We start from the raw sequence: 20,436 nt of genomic DNA on the forward strand, positions 1-20,436 counted from the left end.
CATAAATAGTGGGCACATGCCTACGCTTTATTTACTTGACGGCAGTGTTAGTAGCTGAAATATTTCCCGTAGGCTGGTTTCTATAAAACAAGAAATCCAAACTAGCGTTTTCTCCGGATACCGAGAGAAACTTGCATCTATCGATGAAAATGGGATGCGGTATATTTTACTGCAATGGCAGTAGATGCGCTATTCCGCAAAACCATCGCGTCATATCCGAGATGTGAAGGCTACCCTGTTGAAGTGAGCGCGGGGGAGAAGGAAAGGCGCTGATCGGGTGACTAGCCCTATAATGCGAGGTGATTCTGATAGTGCAGGAGAGGGGGGGGGAATCACCTCGGGTGGAGCAAGAGGAGGACGACGACAGGCACTATCAGGAATGAAACGCGAACAAGGAAACTGAGGTGACATAAAAAAAATTCGCTGTGGATTAGCTTGGTTAAGCCCGGTAATTGCGAAAGCAATGACCGTACCTACGCCATAGTATAGCTAGTAGTGTAGCTGGTGGTGGTGCTTGTGGTTAGACTTGTGGTGATGCATCGGTTATGTAATCCAAACCAATACAATGCAATCCAACCCCATCCAATCCACTCCAATGTAATCTACTCTAATCTAATCTAATCCGATCCAATCCAGTCCAATCCAATCTAATGTAATCCAATCTAATACAACTAATGCAATCAAGGTCAAATGAAGGTCAATGGTGGTCACCACCGCTGCACGATGGTGGTCACCGTGCGAAGTGCAAGTAGTATTGCTTTCGCAATAGAACACCATATTAGCTCCTGGAGACGACATACACGCGAGCTTGATAACACTTCTGAAGAAGAGTATTCGTGCCTCTGAAGTCAAAAGAACGTGAGCTATTATTGAGATTCCCCTGCCTAAAATATTCTTATTTCGCTTTTCGAGGCTTATTTATCTTGTTCGCATTTCATTCCTTGCGGATAGTACAAAGACGAAAGCGCCGTATGAAAGGGGAGTTGGGGAGTGAAATGACTTCTGACTGTGCGGCATGTAGACAATCAAAGAGCCACTGTGTGCCGGGGAAGAAGGATATGGACAAAAATTAGGGTGGACGTGTAAAAAGAACGAAAAATAATAGCGTCCGGCCCGCACCGCTTAGAGCACAACGGGCTAGGGGTAAGATAGACAGCTATAGCTGCAAATTCGAACAGCTTAAGAGGGGAGGTAACAGCGAAAGGGATGTTCCGAAAGTTCGCAAGCGCACTGTAATAAAAGCGCTGCCGGCCTCACGTCATTGCGTCGCGCCGGGATTGACTGACAACGTCATGTCAACCAATCACGCACCAGTCCTCGTTAACGCCGTCACCTGTCAGAAAGCAGTGCTTCTTTTCTTTTTACCGTGAACGGACGAGTTTGCGCAGGTAGAATTCCTATATACAATCAAAAGCATCCACCAAGATCATTGGCTCAAAGTTCTTAAGCATTGCTGAGCAAAAGCTAAAAGCCCCTTGACACAAACACACTGCGCCGGACGTAAGGGAAATTATTTCTCCTACGTGCGAAAGAAAGAAATGCAAATTTCAAAAGCCTCCTCCTCTCAGAAATTCGCTGCATCAGGTCATGCGAGCATTCGTCAATTTTTATTTTCTGGACACATGCTTTGCGATACACTGCAACACAAAAATCAGCATTCGCATCACAGAAAACATCCAATGTTCTTTAGAGGGCACGAAATTTCAGTACAGGAACGGAGCCGCCATTCAGCTGGAGTCGCCTGTGCAAGGAGTAAAACTGGGGACGTCCTGCCCAAATATCATTCCACCATAGTCATCTACAGAACGTTAGAGAAGTTAGTGCGACAGTGCCAACACACTAATATAGCTACATCGTGTTTCTATTTTTCTCAAAAATCACTACCAAGATAGATGACAAATCAAAATGTTTCCTTTCTACACAGAGCTTATAAGCTATAGAATTTTGAAATAGCAAATCACAAGCAATATAATTCAAACTGTGGTGCAGGCTCCTATAAACCGATTAACTGCCGTGCTTATTCAAGGTCATGTCAGGGCAGCACCTCGAACTGAACCAGAAGACTGTCGCTTTCAACGTAGCCGCTACTCAGAAGTTCGCTTAAGATGAGAGAGTTACCAGGGAAGTAAACACCACTCTTAGGCAGCTGTGAGGGCTTCTGGTAATATTCCATGCGAGTCGATGGCTCCGCTTCGTACTCCCGTTTGGAACCGTCTTTGGGGTGCACAATGCTCAGCCTTACTTTGTGCTGGAATGGCCAGGTAACAGAGTCGTCCATGTCACCTTTGCAAAGGGTAATCAACGGAAAGAGCTGCACAGATTCACCGTCTTTTACCAGATAGATTCCAGGCGATAAGTGGTACCCGCGCAGGTATACCTGCTCGCTCTCATATTTTGCCCAACCATCCTTTAAAGCTTTTTTTTTGAGTGCTCGAACACCTCGTACAGTGAAGTTGGACACCGCTACCATGAGTTGAGTATGCCGCAAGACTTCTTTGATTTTCTCGAGAGCCTTGTCGTTACCTTTCTTAAATTCAGCTTTGATGCCAGTCACAGTCTGGTCTCGCGTCCCGCTCGTCGCTTTGACCACTTCATCTCTCAGCGTTTTTTCAAGGCTGTTGATGCTTGCTGAAACAGCATTAATCTGAGCAGCTTGTGTGTTCCAAATCTTTTCCGTTTCCTGTTTAAAGACGGTGAGGTCACGTATCTTTTCATTAAAAATGTCTCGAGTTTCCTGTCTGTGAGTGGCCAGTTCTTGCTCTAGAGTTTCTTTCATAGTGTTTATGCCCTGACAGATCCCGTTGATCCTGTCATCATGTGTGGCGCTACCAACGACCATTCGCTGAAGAAGTTCCCTCATTTCCTTCGCCTGCTTTTCAAACTCTGCTCGGAAAGATTCAAAGTACGCTTTGTCGTCCTTGCAGCCGAGTGGTACTGGGTCTTCCATTTCAGCACGCCTCGCAGGCGACAAGCAGTCTGATCTCAGATGCGAGCCTACGTCACTGCATAGAATCCTGGTAGAGCACTTGGGGCACGAAACAGAGTGGTGTCCACAATCCTGCTGGAAATGACGGGATATCTCCGAAGCTGCTATCACAGTCTCGCAGCCATACTGCTTGTTCCAGCACTCCACCTGCAAGAATAAAGGCGTAAGTATTATTTAATTCATTTTGTTATCTTAAACGATCCAGTTACCGCCCGTTTTTTTTACATACGTGTGGGAAGTACTCGCTTAACATTGCTATACAAATATATATATATATATATATATATATATATATATATATGATGGTACAGATTTTTTTTTACACTTTGAATTATCTCAGATGAGTAGGTAAGACATGAGGTAATCCTGCTAATAGGTGCACTCAAATGTGGTTGGCTTGCTGTTTTTTATTTCATACTGAAGATTGAGTGCGGAACTTCCGAATGGTCCCCCCACGCATTTTGCTAATACGTCTTCAGGTCCGTCAGGTGAAGTGCAATTTAGGAAAGGACGCAGGGAATAGTGAACACGCTACCAATGAATGATCTGAATTCTCCATAACTCGAGTAATTTAACAACCAAATGCTTAGGCCGACCATGAGAAGATTATCATCGCGTAAGTACGTGCATGGAGCAAACTGCCTGACGAGATGAAGCTGGGTGCCTAAATCTCGAACCATGCAAACCCCCAAAATGGGATCATGGAATAGGGCGCCGTAGCAGTAGCAATCTGGTGGCCCTCTTTTCATTTTGTGTCTTCTTTTTTCCAATGCGCGTTCGAGATACGGCTTGAGAGCCGGGGCGCGCACCGTCATGACACGACCTAATTCCCGCGCGCGCGTGGCTAACTTGTCGTGGAAGCAGCGCATTTTTGAAAGATTAAAACGAGCTAAGCGACATGCCTGCTGATTATAATGATCACAGATTGGCTATCTGAGTCCGAGATGCCGCCTGTAGATGGCGTTGAAACGCAATTTTCTTTTGCACCGGCTCCCGCCGCATGGAGTACACCACTTTTTTCCCCGATAGTACATCGAGAAGTGCCACAGTTACCGCCTTTTTTTTTTTTGAACGCCAACAAGATGCTCCGACGGAATAAATACCGCAGTTTACCAAGTTTTGCCCACGTACTTTTCAAAATATTCAAGGTTTTTCAAGGCCAGAGCAAATGACGGAAGATAGCATGGAATTATTCACAGAAAAAAGCGACGCCTACCGGATGACACCGACATGTGAGATCTTTCAAAGGTTCTTTAAAGGGATACTGAACCTTAATTTTACTGCTGCTGTCATTGTGTAGACGATAGCTGAACCTCTAAAAGTGAAGAATAGCTTTTGCGAAAAAAAAATTCAGTGCCGCCGGGTACCCACGTACCGCTGATACAATGGGTACAAGCTTCCCCAGGCCTGGCGCTCGGCTTTTATCAGGGTGAAATGCTTGGGAGTGGGTCTTTGACCTCACCTTGGGCAAACAAATATACCTTACGCTATGGCGCTCTTTGGCCTTTGACGCAGCAGAATCGTATACTCGTGCAAACCTTCAAAAAACAACTCCGCACCCGTAAAAGAAGCTAAGCAAGAATGCATATGCAGGGTCGACCGCTCTTAGTACCAACACGGCTCACCGTGGTCGCAAATTGAAGCGAAGTGACGGAGGCAGACAGACGAACAGGAGGCAGTGTTTGGTGTCGCCTGCTAGAGCGCTTGAGCATCTTGCATCGGTCTGCCGCCTCGTAGCAGACAACAGAAAGCACCGCCTCCAGACTCCTGTGTCGCTTCGCTTCTATGTGCGGCCACGCCGGATGCGCATATTCGTGGAAGACCCTGACACTCAAAACAGACAGGCGGCGAACGTTTTCATCATGACGCGCATCTGCGCCGGCAATAGATGCTCGCCATGGTTCTATCCCTTATCGAACTTGCGGACAGCGAGAGCTATGCGCCTAGCCAGCCTATGACGCTGTCGCTTGGCACCTTTCTGAGTTGAAACATTAAGAACAATGAAATTGTGATTGGATGCAAAAGTTCTAGGTAAGCCGCTTTCCCTCATACATCGCAGAACGCATTGCTGTTTTGATGCATATGCTCTAGGAAGCCAAATTATTTATCGGCATGTGTAGTTCGCACTTATCGCCATTCAACGCCCAAAAAAACGCACCCTCTCAAACTTACTTGTTCATGCTGTTCGTTTGTCCCAAACATCTCTCTTTTGATCACAAAGTTCGATGACACATGCTACCCTCGTCGTTTCTAAATCTGATACACTGACGTTCACTGCATACGCACTTCGCAATGCCTGCGACGCGCAAGAGATGATTGTTATATCTTCCGACGCCCGAGAAGCTGGCGTAAACGTTACGAAACATTTTCCCGGGATTTTAATGGGAGCAAAAGCACCGAAGCGTGATAATGGTTGCTGAACTGGCACATGCGAGAATGCAGGAGTATCTCCAGTCATCGAAGCGCAACAGTTGTTAAAGGCGCATGCGCAACTCGGCACCTAAAATCGGTAGACGGCGCGAAATCAGTAGACTGCGAGTTCTGTGGAACGGCAGACAATTCCGTGTTGCTTTTCAAGAATCTTTCGGCTGTACTTATAAAGTAATAATTGCGAAACGGCTGAGAGTAGCTCACGTATGGGAAAACGAGTCACGTGTTCAATTTTTAGTGAAAGAGAAGTCGCGTGCTGTCAGTGGCACGTCTCCAAACTCCGAGCTTCCAAAGAAGCGGGTAATATGGCCTACAGACCGTGTGATGAGTTTCACTGGTCAGTGACTATGATCAAACACAAATGATGTTTCGGGAGCGCTACGGCTCTCTTGTTCACAAACGTTTTGTGAACAAGAGAGCCGTAGCGCTCCCGAAACGTCATTTGTGTTTGACCATAGTCAGTGACCAGTGAATCTCATCAAGCCATGATTCCTGACTAGGCGGTATGCCGTCGAACCCTCGACTACCTGGAGACCGTGTGTTCCCACTTATTTTTCCACCTCGCTCACCTCTCTTTTCAGGAGCTGTTCTGCGCGGAACTCCCTCCAGTCGACGTCTTCGTCCTGACACTCGCAGCCGTCCAGCGGACAGACGTGTAGGCCTTCTTCAGCGCACTGCCCGTAGCACGAGTCGCACAGCGTGTGGCAGCATGGAAGCGACGCCGTTTTCGGGCGCACCAATCCGCAAGCACTGCAAACTCGGTTCGGTGGAAGAGGCTTGAGGAAGTGCAGGGGCCTCCAGTCCAGCTCTGCGGAAAATCCGACCGACGTGTACTGCGTACTTTCAGGCGGCATCGTTCTACACGTTCGTCCGCTGCAGTGAGCACTGAAGGAACTTCCTCATTCACCCCGCCAAAGGCCGCTCTTATCTCTTTGTTTCTAAGCCGTCGTCATGGCGACAATCGCTAAACCATGGCTCTGCACCCTCTCCCTGATAGCTCCGTGCAGTCCGCAGCGGGCTAGGCTTGGGTAATCAGTTCTGCGTCCGCCGTGTGGTTTTCAGCGTTCTTCCAGGACCGTTCATACCCATCGATATCTCGTTTTCTTTCTTTGAAGAAAAAAAAGCAATACAGGTGCGTAGAATAAAGTGTCTTTTGGCACTTCACAACTAGATGCACACTTATTCTGTGTCATTGGATTGACATTGTTGCTGCAGCTGGGTGCATATCAAAAATCTCAGCAAGTACAATTTTTATATCGCATTCTCTTATCAAAGCACAACGAGTGGGTTTGATAAAGCAATTTCATTTAAGTTGCCTCAATGCACGCCTCCTTGCTTTCGCATTTTACAGGGTTGAAAAAAAGGAAATGTCCTTAAGAGAACATGTACGAGAAAATTCATAAACTCTCCTTGAATTGACATTTACTCACACTTGTTGACAGAAAACTGGCAAGTTTTTAGTTTGTATTAACTATTCTTTAAAGTAGGTTGCCAGCAAACGAAATTATTTTGGTATAAATAGAATGAATTCCTACAATACTCAAGTGTAATCGCCTTGCACTTCAAGCAAATGACGAGAACTTTCTAAGCAAAGATAGCAGTGACAGTGATATTGTGTTACACAAGCCCAATAATGAGCTTGTTACAGCGAATTCATTTCAGTCATGGCTCGTTCGGCAAGAATACAGTTATTTCTTTTTCGTATATTCGGCCTTAAATTCTGTACTAAAGCAGTCGTAGTCAAGATTAAAAAGATATATCAATTCAGAGCTAATATAGAGTTTTATCAGAGCTGGGCTACCGCTCTGCCAATACGGTAACGCGTCGGTGTTGCTATTAGGCACCTTTAGCATACCCTGCTCTGTGTTAGAGATACCGGAGTACCGGGAGCCCGCGCGCAGCCAGTGCGCATGCGTAATCGCCTTGACGGCGCCAGATGGCGCCAGGTATCCGGTAGCTGCACGCACGCCTGCAGCATCGGGACCAATCAGCGCGCGCGAACCGGCGGTGGGTGGCCTTCCTGTATTCCGGTAACGGCAACGGTAACACGGTACATGGCATGCTAAAGGGGTCTGTTGTTGCAGTTCTTACTAGGCCATTTTACTATGCAGTCGTGGTTGCCGTAATTTATCGTACAAGCCGGAGAACCCGGAATCGAAGCCGACCGCGGCGGCCGCGTTTCGATGGCGGCGGAACGCAAAAGGCGCGCGTGTGCTGCGCGATGTCAATGCACGTTAAAGATCCCCAGTTGCTAGAAATTGTCCCGGAGCCCTTCACTACGCTACCTCTTCCTGCCTTTCTTCCCTCAGTCCCTCTTTTATCCCATCAATTACGGCGCGGTTCGGGTGTCCAGCCAGATATGCGAGACAGCTACTGCGCCTTTCCTTCCCACAAACACAAATTTTCATTTTCACACAAAACACTGAGCCAGCGAGACTGCCAGAGGGCTTCGCTCGCTAAAAGAGCGTGCAGGGTGTCCAATGGTGTGAAGTAAACACACATAAAACAGAGGCGATGTGGCAGCGCGGGCTTGCAACAAGTTTCACATGCCCCTCTCCAGTGGCGCGCGGGCGCTTGCGCTCTCAAAATACACACACGTACACTAAATGTGATGAGTAAGTGTGTCCACAGTACAGTAAACCATAGAATATGCGAAAATCAAAAACCAATACCAGCCTAGTTAACCAACAACATCACCACTCCTGGTACCGCGATGCAGTTACGGGGAACTAGGCAAAAGTCATACAAGCAACAGCGATGAGCGGCAAGGCACGTAGCGTTGTACCGCTGGCGATAGGAACAAAAATAAAGGGAAATGGAGATAAGGAGATTTCTGCGCTGCAGCAGCCCTGAGAGCTAGATAACCATGTCGATGATAACGCTTCCGCGAATGGCGACAAGCTGCTCACGGGCTCGCCATTTTCTTCCTTTCTTCCCCGTTTGGAGTTGCGGTGACGACATTAGTTATGGTCGGTTCGTTGGTAAATAAAAACTACAGAGAATGTTCACGACATTCGAATCAGAGCGAAAGCACGGTTTTGTGTTACGTAGAAGACGACGATGAGAGGGCAGTGCCGCGGGACGGAATGCTCGCGCTAGGCCAGCTGCGAACCGTCTAGGGAACAGGCAATGGACGATATTACTCGGTGTTGATACCCATCGGATATGTGCCTAGATACCAATAGCGCATGAAGTTCGTATTTAATTCTTCAAAGGCAAATTCGCGTATAGCAGGAACACAGAGCAACCCGAAGGAACTGCTTCAAAGCCGTTCGTTAGGGCTCTTATTATTAGAGCAAAAAGCTACTCCTCCCATGCTGAGCCTGAAGGTCATCGGGCTTCTAGATTTGACCTCTAACGGGAGGCGCGCCGCATGTGCAAAATCGTACGTGATAGGAGCATCGATCTTCTTCTCGATCGACGCCATAGCTACGCGCTTGGCAGTCACGTCCGCTGCTGCGCCGATTCAATTCGAGCCGAGGAAGTAGTGATAGCGCTTGCGGCCGCCCACTCAAATTCGAGAATCATCACGCACTCCCGAAAAGCATGCGATCATTACCTGGCAGAGGAGATCTACCCCTTAGAAGCTTGTATTCTAATACGGACCTCCACTGACCCAAAACCGAAAAGAATCATTTGGGCTCCTGGCCACCAGGACATACGAGGTAATAAGGCCGCTGACGCGGCCTCACGAGCGCTTACTCACCGGTCTCCTCATCCCAGCTCTTCTGGCTCGCAGTCAAACCAGCCGCTTCTGCGGTTCAGGAAAATCATAACACATTATAACGACAACCACAGCCTTTTCTTGGCCCCTGAAAAAGGGCTGAGTAAGACGGAGGAGCGAACTTTAAGACGCCTGCAGACAGGTACTCTACTCTGTCCCGCAGTCACCAAACATTACGATAATAACAGGGATGGGCGATGCCCGCACTGTGGGGAGACCTGTGGTATCTTCCACATGGTGGGGGCATGTACTCAAAATCCCCACCTTCCCCCTTCACCTACCCCTTCCCTAGAGGCATGGGAGACTGCCCTCCTTAACTGCTCCTCGCTTGAGTCCCAAAGGGCTCTCGTGAAACGGGCGAGAGACGGGGCCTCGTCATGTGGTGTCCCGGACTAGGGACGCCGACCATGTAGCGGGGCCACTCTGTGGCTCCCAAACTCAATTCCGCCAAACAAATGTTTTCACCACCACCACCGCTGCCCCAACCGCCGGTCTGGAGGCTCGCTCTTGCACTGGTGGGACGTGATGCATCTCGTGATTTGCTCTCGCTGAAACAATTTGCTGTCGATCATGAAGTCTTGAAGCAATAAAAATGTACAAAAGCTAAACCGTCGCTAACCATCCTTTACAAAGCCTTCCTAGCTCAGCTGAGTTGAAACACAGCCACTTTATTGCCTTGTGCTCCCAAAATACTCGGAGCATAGCGAACGTCGGTGGCTGTCGGTGGCAGGAACGTTGGCGGTAATCACCTGACCCACTACGCAAGGACCCCGGTTCGATTCTCATATTATCTTAATTTTATTTTCTTCGCCAATAGTTTACATTCTGATATGTCATAATGGTGTTTGCGTCATGTTCCGGCATTATAATCGACTAAAGGAAATTTCTTTTCTACACCCCAGGGGTGTACGCACTTTACTGCTATCGCTATAAAATCGACCGAAACTAAACGAAGAATCAAAGCTACGTGTGATGTGTGCATGCCACAACAGCAATTCTCTCAGTGAAAAAGAAAACAGAGAAATGCCGCGACATCTCTGAACGTCGGCCCTTGCGCGGGACGAGTATCTCGAGTTGTGACGTCATACAGCCTTGCAGCTGTCGAAGAGTTATTAATGACGCAAACTACAGGATTGTACTTAAGCCTGCTTAAAAGCGGAAATGTGATACCCTTTCCTTTTCCTCTCGTTCTCCCCGCAGTTTTCGTTTCCAATTATTTTTTTTTTAATTTTATTTCTGATTTTTACTTCTGTTATCATCACTATCACCATCATCGCTATCACCAGCTATTCCTATCTCTGTCCTCCTCAGTATCACTATCTCTGGCCCTATCACTCTCTGTTTGGCACTATATCATTAGCTATCATTATCTCTACCACCATCATGTCGGCCATAATATGTTGCTTAATCAAATTTAATTTTTATTCTAATTACCGTACAACTTATGATTGGCAGTTCGTTCGGACACTTTTGCGGACAATGTCCGTTCTCCAGCTTCTGTCGACAGCTTCCGTCCACGACACTCATGCGCCAAGAAAGGCTGACGCCTCAAAATCGGTGAGCGATCTGGTTGAAGCTGCCAGAGCTCTCAACCTAGGTATTGATTAAGCACATTATATTACTCATGGTGTGTTCTTGTTGATGTTCTTCTTGACGAAAGTTCTTGTTGATGCTTTACTGCTGAAATGCTTCATTGTTTTTCAGTCTGAAAATAAGGATTAAGAGTACAGAGGGCAAAAAGCTTGCCTAGAACAAGCTCCGGGGTTATTTCGGTCCGAACACGCGATATCTAGCAACATCATTCGATTAAAAATGGTCTGGACGTAAGCATGTTCAGCTCAACCAACGCCTCCTCTATTTTTACAATGCCTGCCGAGTAGGGCCGATCCGACCGTCCAAAACCCTCTCCTGTCCTACTTTCCTACTCTCCCCCGTCGGCTAGCCTTCGCGCCGTCTCTGCATCTGTGGGGGAGAGGACCATCTGGGTGGCGCCAGACAACGGCAAGCGGTCGAGGCCACTTTGTTATCATTTCCATCTTTCTTCGTGAGGCGGCGCTCTGCATCCTGTATTACCATCAGGCTGCCTGCCGGGTATGGACGCGTCATTGAGCGCGCTGTTCCTGGCGCTGCTCAGCGTGAAGCGCTGTTCATCGCGAAGCCGCTGCAGGCGCTAGTTTTAAAAGGAGTCACAGAAAGTGCGGCGTTGGCATTGCAACCGAAGGCTGTGGCGTCTTTGCCGAATCATGTCGGTCTTTTAGCTAAGCTACAACGCTAAACATTCCGGGAGAGGAACTTAAACTACTTGGCGAAAATATTGTAACGCGGCGGCCAGCCGAAGAATGAGACGTGGTGAACAATGGCTATGAGATGATTTAATGGCCGCTGGCCTAGCGCGGGCGCTCCGTCCCGCGCCACTGCCAGCTTCGTCTTCGTCACACTACCCGGGGCCTCCGAGCGATCGTCCCGATCGGTGACGAACAGACGGCGAGATGGCGATGGTCTTGAGTGAAGGACCGAACAATATGTAGATGATGGTGCAGTGCTGGCCGCCACGATGAGAAAGATGAGAGAATGAGTCCCGGTCAACGAAGCATCCGCGCCGTAGGGTGCCAGCAGCTGACGGCCGAGGTCTCTGGACGCACCGAACGGCGGGGGCAGGGGGGCGGTGTCTTCATGTTTGGGTCTTGGGTCAGTGGGGTCTTGGGTCGGTGGGGTCCTGGGTTGGTGGGGTCCTGGGTCCGTCGGGTCTTGGGTCGTCGTGTCGTGTGGTCCGGGCGGGGGACGGCGCTGGGGTGAGCGGCGAGGTCGGGTCAGGTCGGGCGGGCTGGGGCACGGCCGTGCGGCGCTGACCAGGTACTCAAGGCCGACGTCCACGGCAGGCCCAGGACGCCGAAGCTCCGTGACCAGGATGGCGATGAAGGGACCCCAGCAACTCACACTAAATGTAACGCGGCGGCCAGCCGAAGAATGAGACGTGGTGAACAATGGCTATGAGATGATTTAATGGCCGCTGGCCTAGTGCGGGCGCTCCGTCCCGCGCCACTGCCAGCTTCGTCTTCGTCACAATATGAAATCAGATGGTAAACGTATTTAGTAATAAGTTATGCTATTTTGGCTTTGGATTCTATCATGTTCAGTAAGGAAAATTCGAGAATGAAATTAAGAAGGCATGGCAAATTTTCACGACAACGCATTTTTCAAGACTACCAGACAACAATAGCTTTCAAGTCGTAGTTGTACTTTTGTCAAGATAAGCTGTCATTGTTACGACTACTACATAAAGATTATTCTCTGTCCTTGGCAGCCTGCAGCTACGATTGTTTTGAGAAGCGAAAAATGAACTTCATTCGCAAATATACGGCGCAGCAGCTGTTGCCAAAGCATATCGGAAGTTCTGCCTGGTCCTGACTGCAACCAGGCGCTAATAAAACTATGCAAAACAAAGAAAAGCGCCTAAAGAAAAAGAGGCAGATAAAGCGGAAATCAAGACCTCTTCAGCGCGTGTTCAGGGGCCGTCTCCGTAAAGGCCGAAACACAAGGCAGAGTTTCTTCAGCGCCGCGTCAGCGTCTCTTATACCGGCGTTGTCGTTCGGCGCGTAACGAAACACAAGAAGGCGTTCGAACTGGCGTCTCCACCCGGGCGTTAGGTGTGTTTTGATTGTTGTTGAGCTCCGCTCGCTCACGAGATGCTTTGTCCTCCTCGTGCGTCCAAAAGCGGTTGCGCTTCAATGCAAACTTCTTAAGGCTGTAAAATACCTGCTAATACAAGCAAAGAGACACCAATTCTAAAAATGGAATATGTCTATAAATACAAAGAGTTGTATATACGATTACGGTAAATTGTTGTAAATATATGTGAATGAATGCAAGTAAACGTCAACTTCTTTTGTACTGTCTATGGAGCGAAGTTCCTCAGCTCCACATAAACGAGCTTAAAATTGCCCACTATTCACACAAAACTGAAAGCAGCAGCCCTGCAGCAGATAATTATCCGGTGCCAATTTACTGCTGCAGCGAGGACACCTCGTCAGCTTCGCGGACCACAACATTTACCCGCGCAAAAAAATTTCGTTAACAATGGTGCCACGAAACGAACGAGCCTTAAAACTTATAACACTCTACTCGTCTGGCAAGGAAGAGCAAAAAGTAGCGCAAGTACCTCAAACAGCGCATCAAGTATGCCAGCCGCCATCCTCAAGGGATAGGCGGAGCGATCGCCACAGGCCACCTCTGCAAACTGCGAGCAGCTGCCGCTCCAGCCGATTCCCGTTAGAAAAAGCGCCGCGCCACGCATGAAGCGAGAGCTACACAAGAAAGGGTAAACAGCTACAACCTGACAGACGCCAAGAGTAGGAGTAGGACAGCGCTATCACCACCGCGCGCCCATACGCAAGCATGACGCAAGCAGTGCTACCATATGGCTAGTTCCGCAACGCGGCAACTAACTGAAATGAGGTGTACCGACGGCTCCCATTGCGAAGCGGGCGATGCGGCTGGCATTGTAAAAATAGAGGAGGCGCTGGCTCAACTCATCGGATTTCGTCTTCATTTCTTTCCTTTCCTAGCCGCAGTTGCTTTGGAATCTGCGGAGCGCACAGTTCGCTCGTTCTAGACACGAGTTTTGCCCTTTGTACCTTTCACGCCTTCCGACAACGAAGTGAGCCAAAGGAAGAGCGCAACAGAGGTGATTACTAGAGCCGAAGCGACACGAGCTCCACCGTGTTATCAACGGGGTACATCCAAAGCCGCATTCTACGATTGTCTCCATGGCGACGGCTGGAAATAAGAAGCGATAAGAACGGACTTGAGCGGGCCGTAGGAGGACGTCCTTTCAGTTCCAAGCGAAGCGAACGGACGTGTTGAACAAGATGCCTCTTGGTGGCACGCTGTACACGCTTGTGGGGTTTTCTCCGGAACTCGACTACCGGCCGCTACTCTTCGTCAAGCCTATTCCACAGCATAGGGTATGCAGCGCCTGTGGATTGGTGCGCAAGAGGAGCGCATTCCTTCAATGCATGCACGTGTTGTGCGAGTCCTGCTATGAGCAGTGCGCTGCGCAAGCTTCACACATCTGCCCGCTGGACGGCCGCGAGTTCCAGGACGAGGAGGTCGATTGGAGGGAATGCCCTGCGGATGAGATGCTTCGCAGAGAGGTAAGGGATGAGAAAAAAAGATCAAGTGGACTTGCGCTTTGCGGTTTGATACCATTAAGCGCCGCATGGTTCAAGGTGACTGTCGCAGTCGAGAGCTACATCGGATGAATCAGTGAACACTTTCAAAATTTTTTAAAATATCAGCTTTTGGGGTAGAATTACAGCCTTCGAAGCATAGTACTACCAGGGTTGACGGACACTAAAAAAAACAGTGAATCGTGTTAAGTAGTACGCTGGTTAACTAGTTTTCAATAACTTTTTCAACTAGTAAAGTAAGGCGCCTACCTGCAAATCGAGATTTGTAGCCGGTCGTTAGTAGTAGCAATATCGGTTTTTGGAATTTCGAAAATGCGAATACCCTTGACGCTATGTCTCGACAAAATTAGGCTTTTTCAACTAGTTACGTGCACTGGAGTTGCTTTGTCTGCATGCCTTCGCGAGCGCATGTGTTTCCGCACGATGCAGGCAAATTTTGTCGAAATTATTCAGGAGCCCTCCAGTAGGGTGCCTCTTTCTTTCTTTCTTCTTTCACTCCCACCTTCCTCTCTTCCCTTCGGGCGTAGTTGAGGTGTCCGCCGAGATATGTGAGGCAGATAATGCGCTATTTCCTTTGCTCAAAAACCAATTTACCAATTTATTTATAGGCCCAGATTGGTAGTATAACTTATTTCGCAATTTTTCTCACCAAATCGCAAATTCTCTCCAAAACAAATTTGCCATTTACCGGAACAAAGCAGTGTCAAATTTAAAACAAAACGGCGTGCTGAGTTCCTGAAGTTGTAACAGGAATGGACGTAATGACTCCATTCGTTTTAACTTTGCAGGTGAAGTGTTGGAACGAAAAAGCAAACTGCGGGGCAGTGATGCCTGCGCACAGAATCACCCAGCACTTTCGTCGTGAATGTGCTCATCACTCGATTTGCTGCCCCAAGTGCTCGGCCGCTGTTCTCTGCTCCGAGATCTGTGCTCACTTGGGATCAAAATCCTGCAGTAGAGTGACGCCTCGCGCATCTCGACGCCAAGGTGTGAGCAGCTGCAACGACATAACGGTACTTCTGACATCTCTCAGAGAAACCCTGGGAGGGCAGGCCGGAGAACTGAAGGCACTTCTGGAGGGGCTCCTTGTCGAAAGTGGCGCCAACAGCGAGATACTCAACCAACTTGTTCACGGAGAAAACCGCTGCAAAGAAGCGCTCAGGCACGAACTCAGTAAAGGCATTAACGACATCAAGAAAACAGTAAGGCAAGAAGTGGTAAAAGCAATGGCCGAGCAACGTGACTGTGTGAACAACTGCTTGCACAAAATCACCGCGTTTAGCGAGGAAACTAGACATGGTTTGAGTTTAAGCTTCAGTAGCATCGGAGAAATTTCCACCAGCATGCAAAGATTGGAAGCAATACATAAAGATGAGTTGGTGCAACCAACGAGAGAAAACCTCGAAAAGGTTTCAAAAATTGCAGATAGCATGGAAGAGGCAAATAAAGAAATTCAAGAGAGTAAGAAGGCGATATCTAGCATTGATAAAGTGCTCCGATACCCTGAGATACAGGTAGCGCACTGCGAATTTGTCGTGGAAGGTGTGAAGTTCCTGGAAGAAAAGGCGTTGGTGCTTGGGCGTGCTGAGTACGAAGACAAAAAAGTCTATCTCCGTGGCTACCGAATTGCGCCCGGAGTCTGCATAGAATGTATTTATGATATTGGAATGGTCGTGCACCCGCAGTTCCGAGTACACCAGAGTGACATGGACGACGCTTTGCTATGTCCACCCAAGCTAAGAGTCAAAGTGCGTTTCGTCCATCCAAAGTCGGGTGCCGAATGTGACAAGACAGCACTCGGTTGTTATAAATGTGAGAGAACGCAGGAAAGAGGTAGTTTGTTATGGCGTTCAAAGGATGGGCGCTTGCTCTCTAGCCTGTTTAAGGGTGGCTTTGTAGAATACAACCAGCTTCGAGTAAGGTTCGAGCTCCTGCCATGGTTGGAGCTTGAATGAGACCAGAAGCCAAGTTTCGTCGCTTATAGGCTGGTATACTTAGCAGCAGTTTTATATTCCATGCTCTGTGTCCTAGTGTGCGGTATGGTGAAGGCTCCTCGGCATTTCTGGCCATTACATGGTCACTCATTGCTTTATTTTGATCCCTGAATGAGGGAAATATAACCGCGGTCACAGTGCTATATCCCTATATCAGGCTCTAACCGGAATGGTAACGTTGGTAGCTGAAGTGTTTCAATAAAATGGACGTTTACTTGTCACTTGATGTCGTTCAAGGTTTTGGAATGTATGTTCCACAAATAAATACGGGACATTTTCTCTTCAAAGAATGCCGCCGCGGTGGCTCAGTGGCTATGGTGCTCGGCTGCTGACCCGAAAGACGCGGGTTCGATCCCGGCCGCGGCGGCTGGAATTTCTTTGGAGGAGAAATTCTAGAGGCCCGTGTACTGTGCGATGTCAGTGCACGTTAAAGAACCCCAGGTGGACGAAATTTCCGGAGCCCTTCACTACGGCGTCTCTCATAGCCTCAGTCGCTTTGGGACGTTAAACCCCATAAAACCAAAACCAATCTCTTCAAAGAACGGTGCTTCCATCGACGGAGAACAAACTACAACGACACTTCGTTTGAAGGCAAACACTACCATCGAAGACGACGTCCGCTACTAATGACAGGTGCGCCGAGGAGTGCATGCTCCTGACGATGTAGAAGTAACTTCTACGCGACAGCGTATAGGCTACAGCTCGTTCGGACGAAAAGAAGTCGGTGCATTCGGCACTGCGTGTCGCAAATAATAGGGGGCAGAGCAAAAAAAATTGTATCATGGTAATTTGCGGTTCTAGTGATTGATTTGTTTGTGATAGGTGATGACGACTTCACGAAATCGTTGTAATTATCATTTTTAAGGAAATTAAAAAAATGTAAGAATTGGAAAAAGGGAGGCTCAAAGGTGCCACAATGCTCAGAATGAAACTCCATTGCTTGACGACGCTATTTCAAAAATTTAGAGTGTGCATTTCATTAATTAATTAATTGAAACGTTTAAAAAATGAAAAAATCCTTGCTGAAAAAAAGTTATATGATACAATAACCTCATAGAGGCTTCATCATAGAATATCATGCAAATTGTCGTGTCCGGTCGCTGTGTTGAATGCAGCGAAAGACGCACACGGTACTTTAAGACTTCGTTTATTTAAAGCCGATGAGGGTGCGACCAGCGTCGACCGAGGCAGGAGCCGAACTGGCCGCCCGAAGAAAGGAGGGAGCGGAGAAGCGTCCACGGGGGGGAGTGGCTTCCCAGAACAGGAGGAGGGTGCGGGGGCGCACTGTGGGGGGGCATCTGGCGACAGCGTGCGACGAGGGGCAACTGTCGTGGTCGTTAGGAGGAGGATGCGAGTGGTCGTTAGGAGGAGGACGCGGGGGCGCACACACACAAAAGCAATAATGGGACACAACACTTCCTTCCCCCTTAGAAAGTTGCCTGGTATCGTGCAGGGGGTCGGCGCTCACGCGTGGAGGCGCGCTGGCTTTGTGCGCTCGGGGGAGAAACACTTGTAGGCTGGCTGTTGTTCGCTGTGTCTCCTAGGTCTGTCCTGGGCGAAGTCTCTTCTTCCGGGAAGAGATGCCAGGCAATGTGGGAAGATGGTGCACGTGTTCTCTCCGCTGGCGGACAGCTCTCAGACGGCGTCGTAAATCTACGCAGCTGGTTGAGATGTCGGCGTGCTACTGTGCCATGTATGTTGACGAGCCAAGAGCGCAGGCCTATGCGTCTGACAATTGTAGCTTCCTCCCAGCGTGGCTTTTTCAGAAACTGTCGGGCGAGGACGCGCTGCCCCTCATTAAGCGTGCCGCAGCGCGGAATTGCTTTTTCTTCCCGGAACGTCTCTGCTTTTGGCTCGGGGAGGATGGCTGTGAGCTGGGTTCGCATTTCACGCTCGAACATCATTTTCGAGGGGGTCTCGCCTGTTGTGCTCTGAACCGTCGTGTGCTGCTTGAAGAGAAAGCGCGCAAGGCGGCGCTGCAGCGAGCCTGTCTGATCTCTTTCAAGGGCGCGTTTTAGCTCGGCTACGTAGCGCTCGGCTTGTCCGTTTGTCGCTGGGTGGTAGGGGGCCGATGTAACTGATGAGATCCCGTTGTCGCGATAAAACTTGAGGATCTCCGCAGACACAAACGGTGTTCCGTTGTCCGACACTACCTTGCGCGGCAGGCCGAACGTTGCAAATAGTGATCGGAGGTTGTCAATGACTGCTGCCGAAGTCGTCTGTCCCATTTGCCTTATCTCAAGCCACTTTGTGTAGGCATCTACGACCACAAGGAAAGTGCAGCCCTCAATTGGTCCTGCAAAATCAATGTGCAGTGTGTGCCATGGTGTGTCTGGCTTTTCCCATTCTGGGACAGGAGCTTTCGGCGGGGCGCTCCGGCTGCTCTGGCAAGGCTTGCATTCTCGCACCACTGTTTCGATGTCGTTGTCAATGCCAGGCCACCACATGTAGCTTCTGGCACACTTTTTCATTGCAACGATGCCCCGATGTCCGGCGTGGATGAGAGACATAGCTTGTGCGCGTAGTTCTCTCGGCATCACAACTCGGGACCCAAATATGATGCAGCCGCGATGGGTGCTCAACTCTGTAGCTCGCCTGCGGTAAGCGTCGAAGTTGTCCCCTTTCAGTTTATGCACGTTGCCTTGTTGAACAGCTGTGTAAACTAGCCGGAGAGCTGCGCACTTCTGCGTAGATGCTGCAACTGTGCCTGCTGTAAGCGGAGGCTCTGGCAGTGCTTCGAACATCAGAACGTCTCCTGGTGGAAATGGTTCGTCAACAGTTGCGTCTAGTGGCAGACGGCTTAGCGCATCGGCGTTTTGATGTTTACTAACCATGTTCTGGCTCGGCGTCTGGTGTATGCCGCATATCATCACGCCTAGTGGAGAAAACCAGTTTCTCCCTAGAAGGCTTGATCCTGTGCCCTTCACAACAAGCAGAGGTAGCGTATGGGTCTGGCCGTTGTAGTTAACCTGCACGTTGGCAGAGCCCAATAGTGGCAGATTCTGTCCTGACCACGTTCGCAGGTGCGTGTCGTCTTGTTGCAGGGCGGGTGCGTCAGATGGCCATGAAGTTCGGAATGTGTCCTCACTGATCAGAGTACAGGCTGCGCCGGAGTCCACCTCGAACTTAATCAGCTGGTGATGTACGCTTACTTCTGTAAAAATCTTCGGTCGCGTGCCGAGATTCATGGTGTTCAGGTCGTACAACACAGATGGTGTTGCTGATGTTGCTCCATGGAGATCAGATAGCGGCGTATTCTCTGAGGCGTTGACGCTGTGATTAGGCTGGGAAGGTGACTTTATCTTGGCAAGTCTCCGTTTCGTAATGCATGCTCTTTCGATATGCCCTCGCTTGTGGCAAAAATTACACGTGGCTGACTGGAATCGACATCCCTGGGGGTTGTGTTGGTCGTCACACCGCCAGCAGCGTTGTGCCTTTTTGACCGATTTTACAACAACAGAAGGCTTGCGCACCTGGTTGCTTGTCTGGTGTACCGGCTCGGTGTTCCGGCGAATCCCTCTCTGCTGGTGACCGGCGCTCTCCGCTCGAACGGCGATGTCGTAAGCTTTGCTGAATGTGAGGTCCTTCTCAGCGAACAGGCGCTGCTGCAGTGACTCGTCACTCAGTCCGCACACAAATCTGTCGCGTAACATCACGTCCAAGGGAAGCATGGTGGTGTTAGCAGAAGAAGCTGCGTCTCCCTCCTGCCCGGTAGCTGTTGTCGACAGCGTTCCAAAATTGCAGTCGGCAGCGAGCTTCTTGAGCGCGGCTACGTAGGCGCTCACAGTTTCTCCTCCCAGTTGATCTCGTCGTTGGAAGCGAGCCCGGCTGTAGACCTCGGATGGCCTTGGGTCGTAGTGCTTTTGCAGCGCTTTTACGATGTCGACGTAAGACACTGCCGCTGGTGTGCTTGGCTGAATAAGGGCGCAGACAGTATCGTAGGTCTGCTCCCCGCACAGCGTCAGCAGGTTGGCCCTCTTCAAGGCTGGGTCTGTGATGTTGTTAGCTTCAAAGTAGAACTGAAGGCGTCCAACCCACGATGACCACGATGAGCCGTTGAATTCTGGTATCTGATTGGGAAACCTTCGCGTAGCCATGGCTTGTCAATAGCGT

General features: G+C 49.3%; 2 protein-coding genes across 2 annotated transcripts; one reads left to right on the top strand and one right to left on the bottom strand.

Annotated features, from left to right (window-relative positions):
- Window positions 1-1,590: 1,590 nt before the first annotated feature.
- Window positions 1,591-6,468, bottom strand: LOC149329516 (TNF receptor-associated factor 6-like). Its single transcript, XM_089560285.1, has 2 exons — window positions 5,986-6,468; window positions 1,591-3,133 (listed from the first exon to the last, which is right to left on the bottom strand). The coding sequence occupies exons 1-2, from the start codon at window positions 6,268-6,270 to the stop codon at window positions 2,033-2,035; spliced, it is 1,386 nt and encodes a 461-aa protein (XP_089416411.1). The 5' UTR covers window positions 6,271-6,468; the 3' UTR covers window positions 1,591-2,032.
- Window positions 6,469-13,495: 7,027 nt separating this feature from the next.
- Window positions 13,496-17,595, top strand: LOC149329517 (uncharacterized). Its single transcript, XM_089560284.1, has 2 exons — window positions 13,496-14,293; window positions 15,118-17,595. The coding sequence occupies exons 1-2, from the start codon at window positions 14,009-14,011 to the stop codon at window positions 16,282-16,284; spliced, it is 1,452 nt and encodes a 483-aa protein (XP_089416410.1). The 5' UTR covers window positions 13,496-14,008; the 3' UTR covers window positions 16,285-17,595.
- Window positions 17,596-20,436: the final 2,841 nt, after the last annotated feature.

This window comes from Amblyomma mixtum, chromosome 9 (assembly GCF_055824585.1).
Source record: "Amblyomma mixtum isolate Tamu chromosome 9, ASM5582458v1, whole genome shotgun sequence".
Lineage (NCBI taxonomy): Eukaryota > Metazoa > Arthropoda > Arachnida > Ixodida > Ixodidae > Amblyomma > Amblyomma mixtum.

Coding starts and splice junctions, on each gene's coding strand:
- LOC149329516 (XM_089560285.1), bottom strand. CDS start 6,270: ATGCCGCCTGAAAGTACGCAGTACACGTCGGTCGGATTTTCCGCAGAG. Junction 3,134..5,985: donor AACAGCTCCTGAAAAGAGAG/GTGAGCGAGGTG, acceptor TTATTCTTGCAG/GTGGAGTGCTGGAACAAGCA.
- LOC149329517 (XM_089560284.1), top strand. CDS start 14,009: ATGCCTCTTGGTGGCACGCTGTACACGCTTGTGGGGTTTTCTCCGGAA. Junction 14,294..15,117: donor ATGAGATGCTTCGCAGAGAG/GTAAGGGATGAG, acceptor TTAACTTTGCAG/GTGAAGTGTTGGAACGAAAA.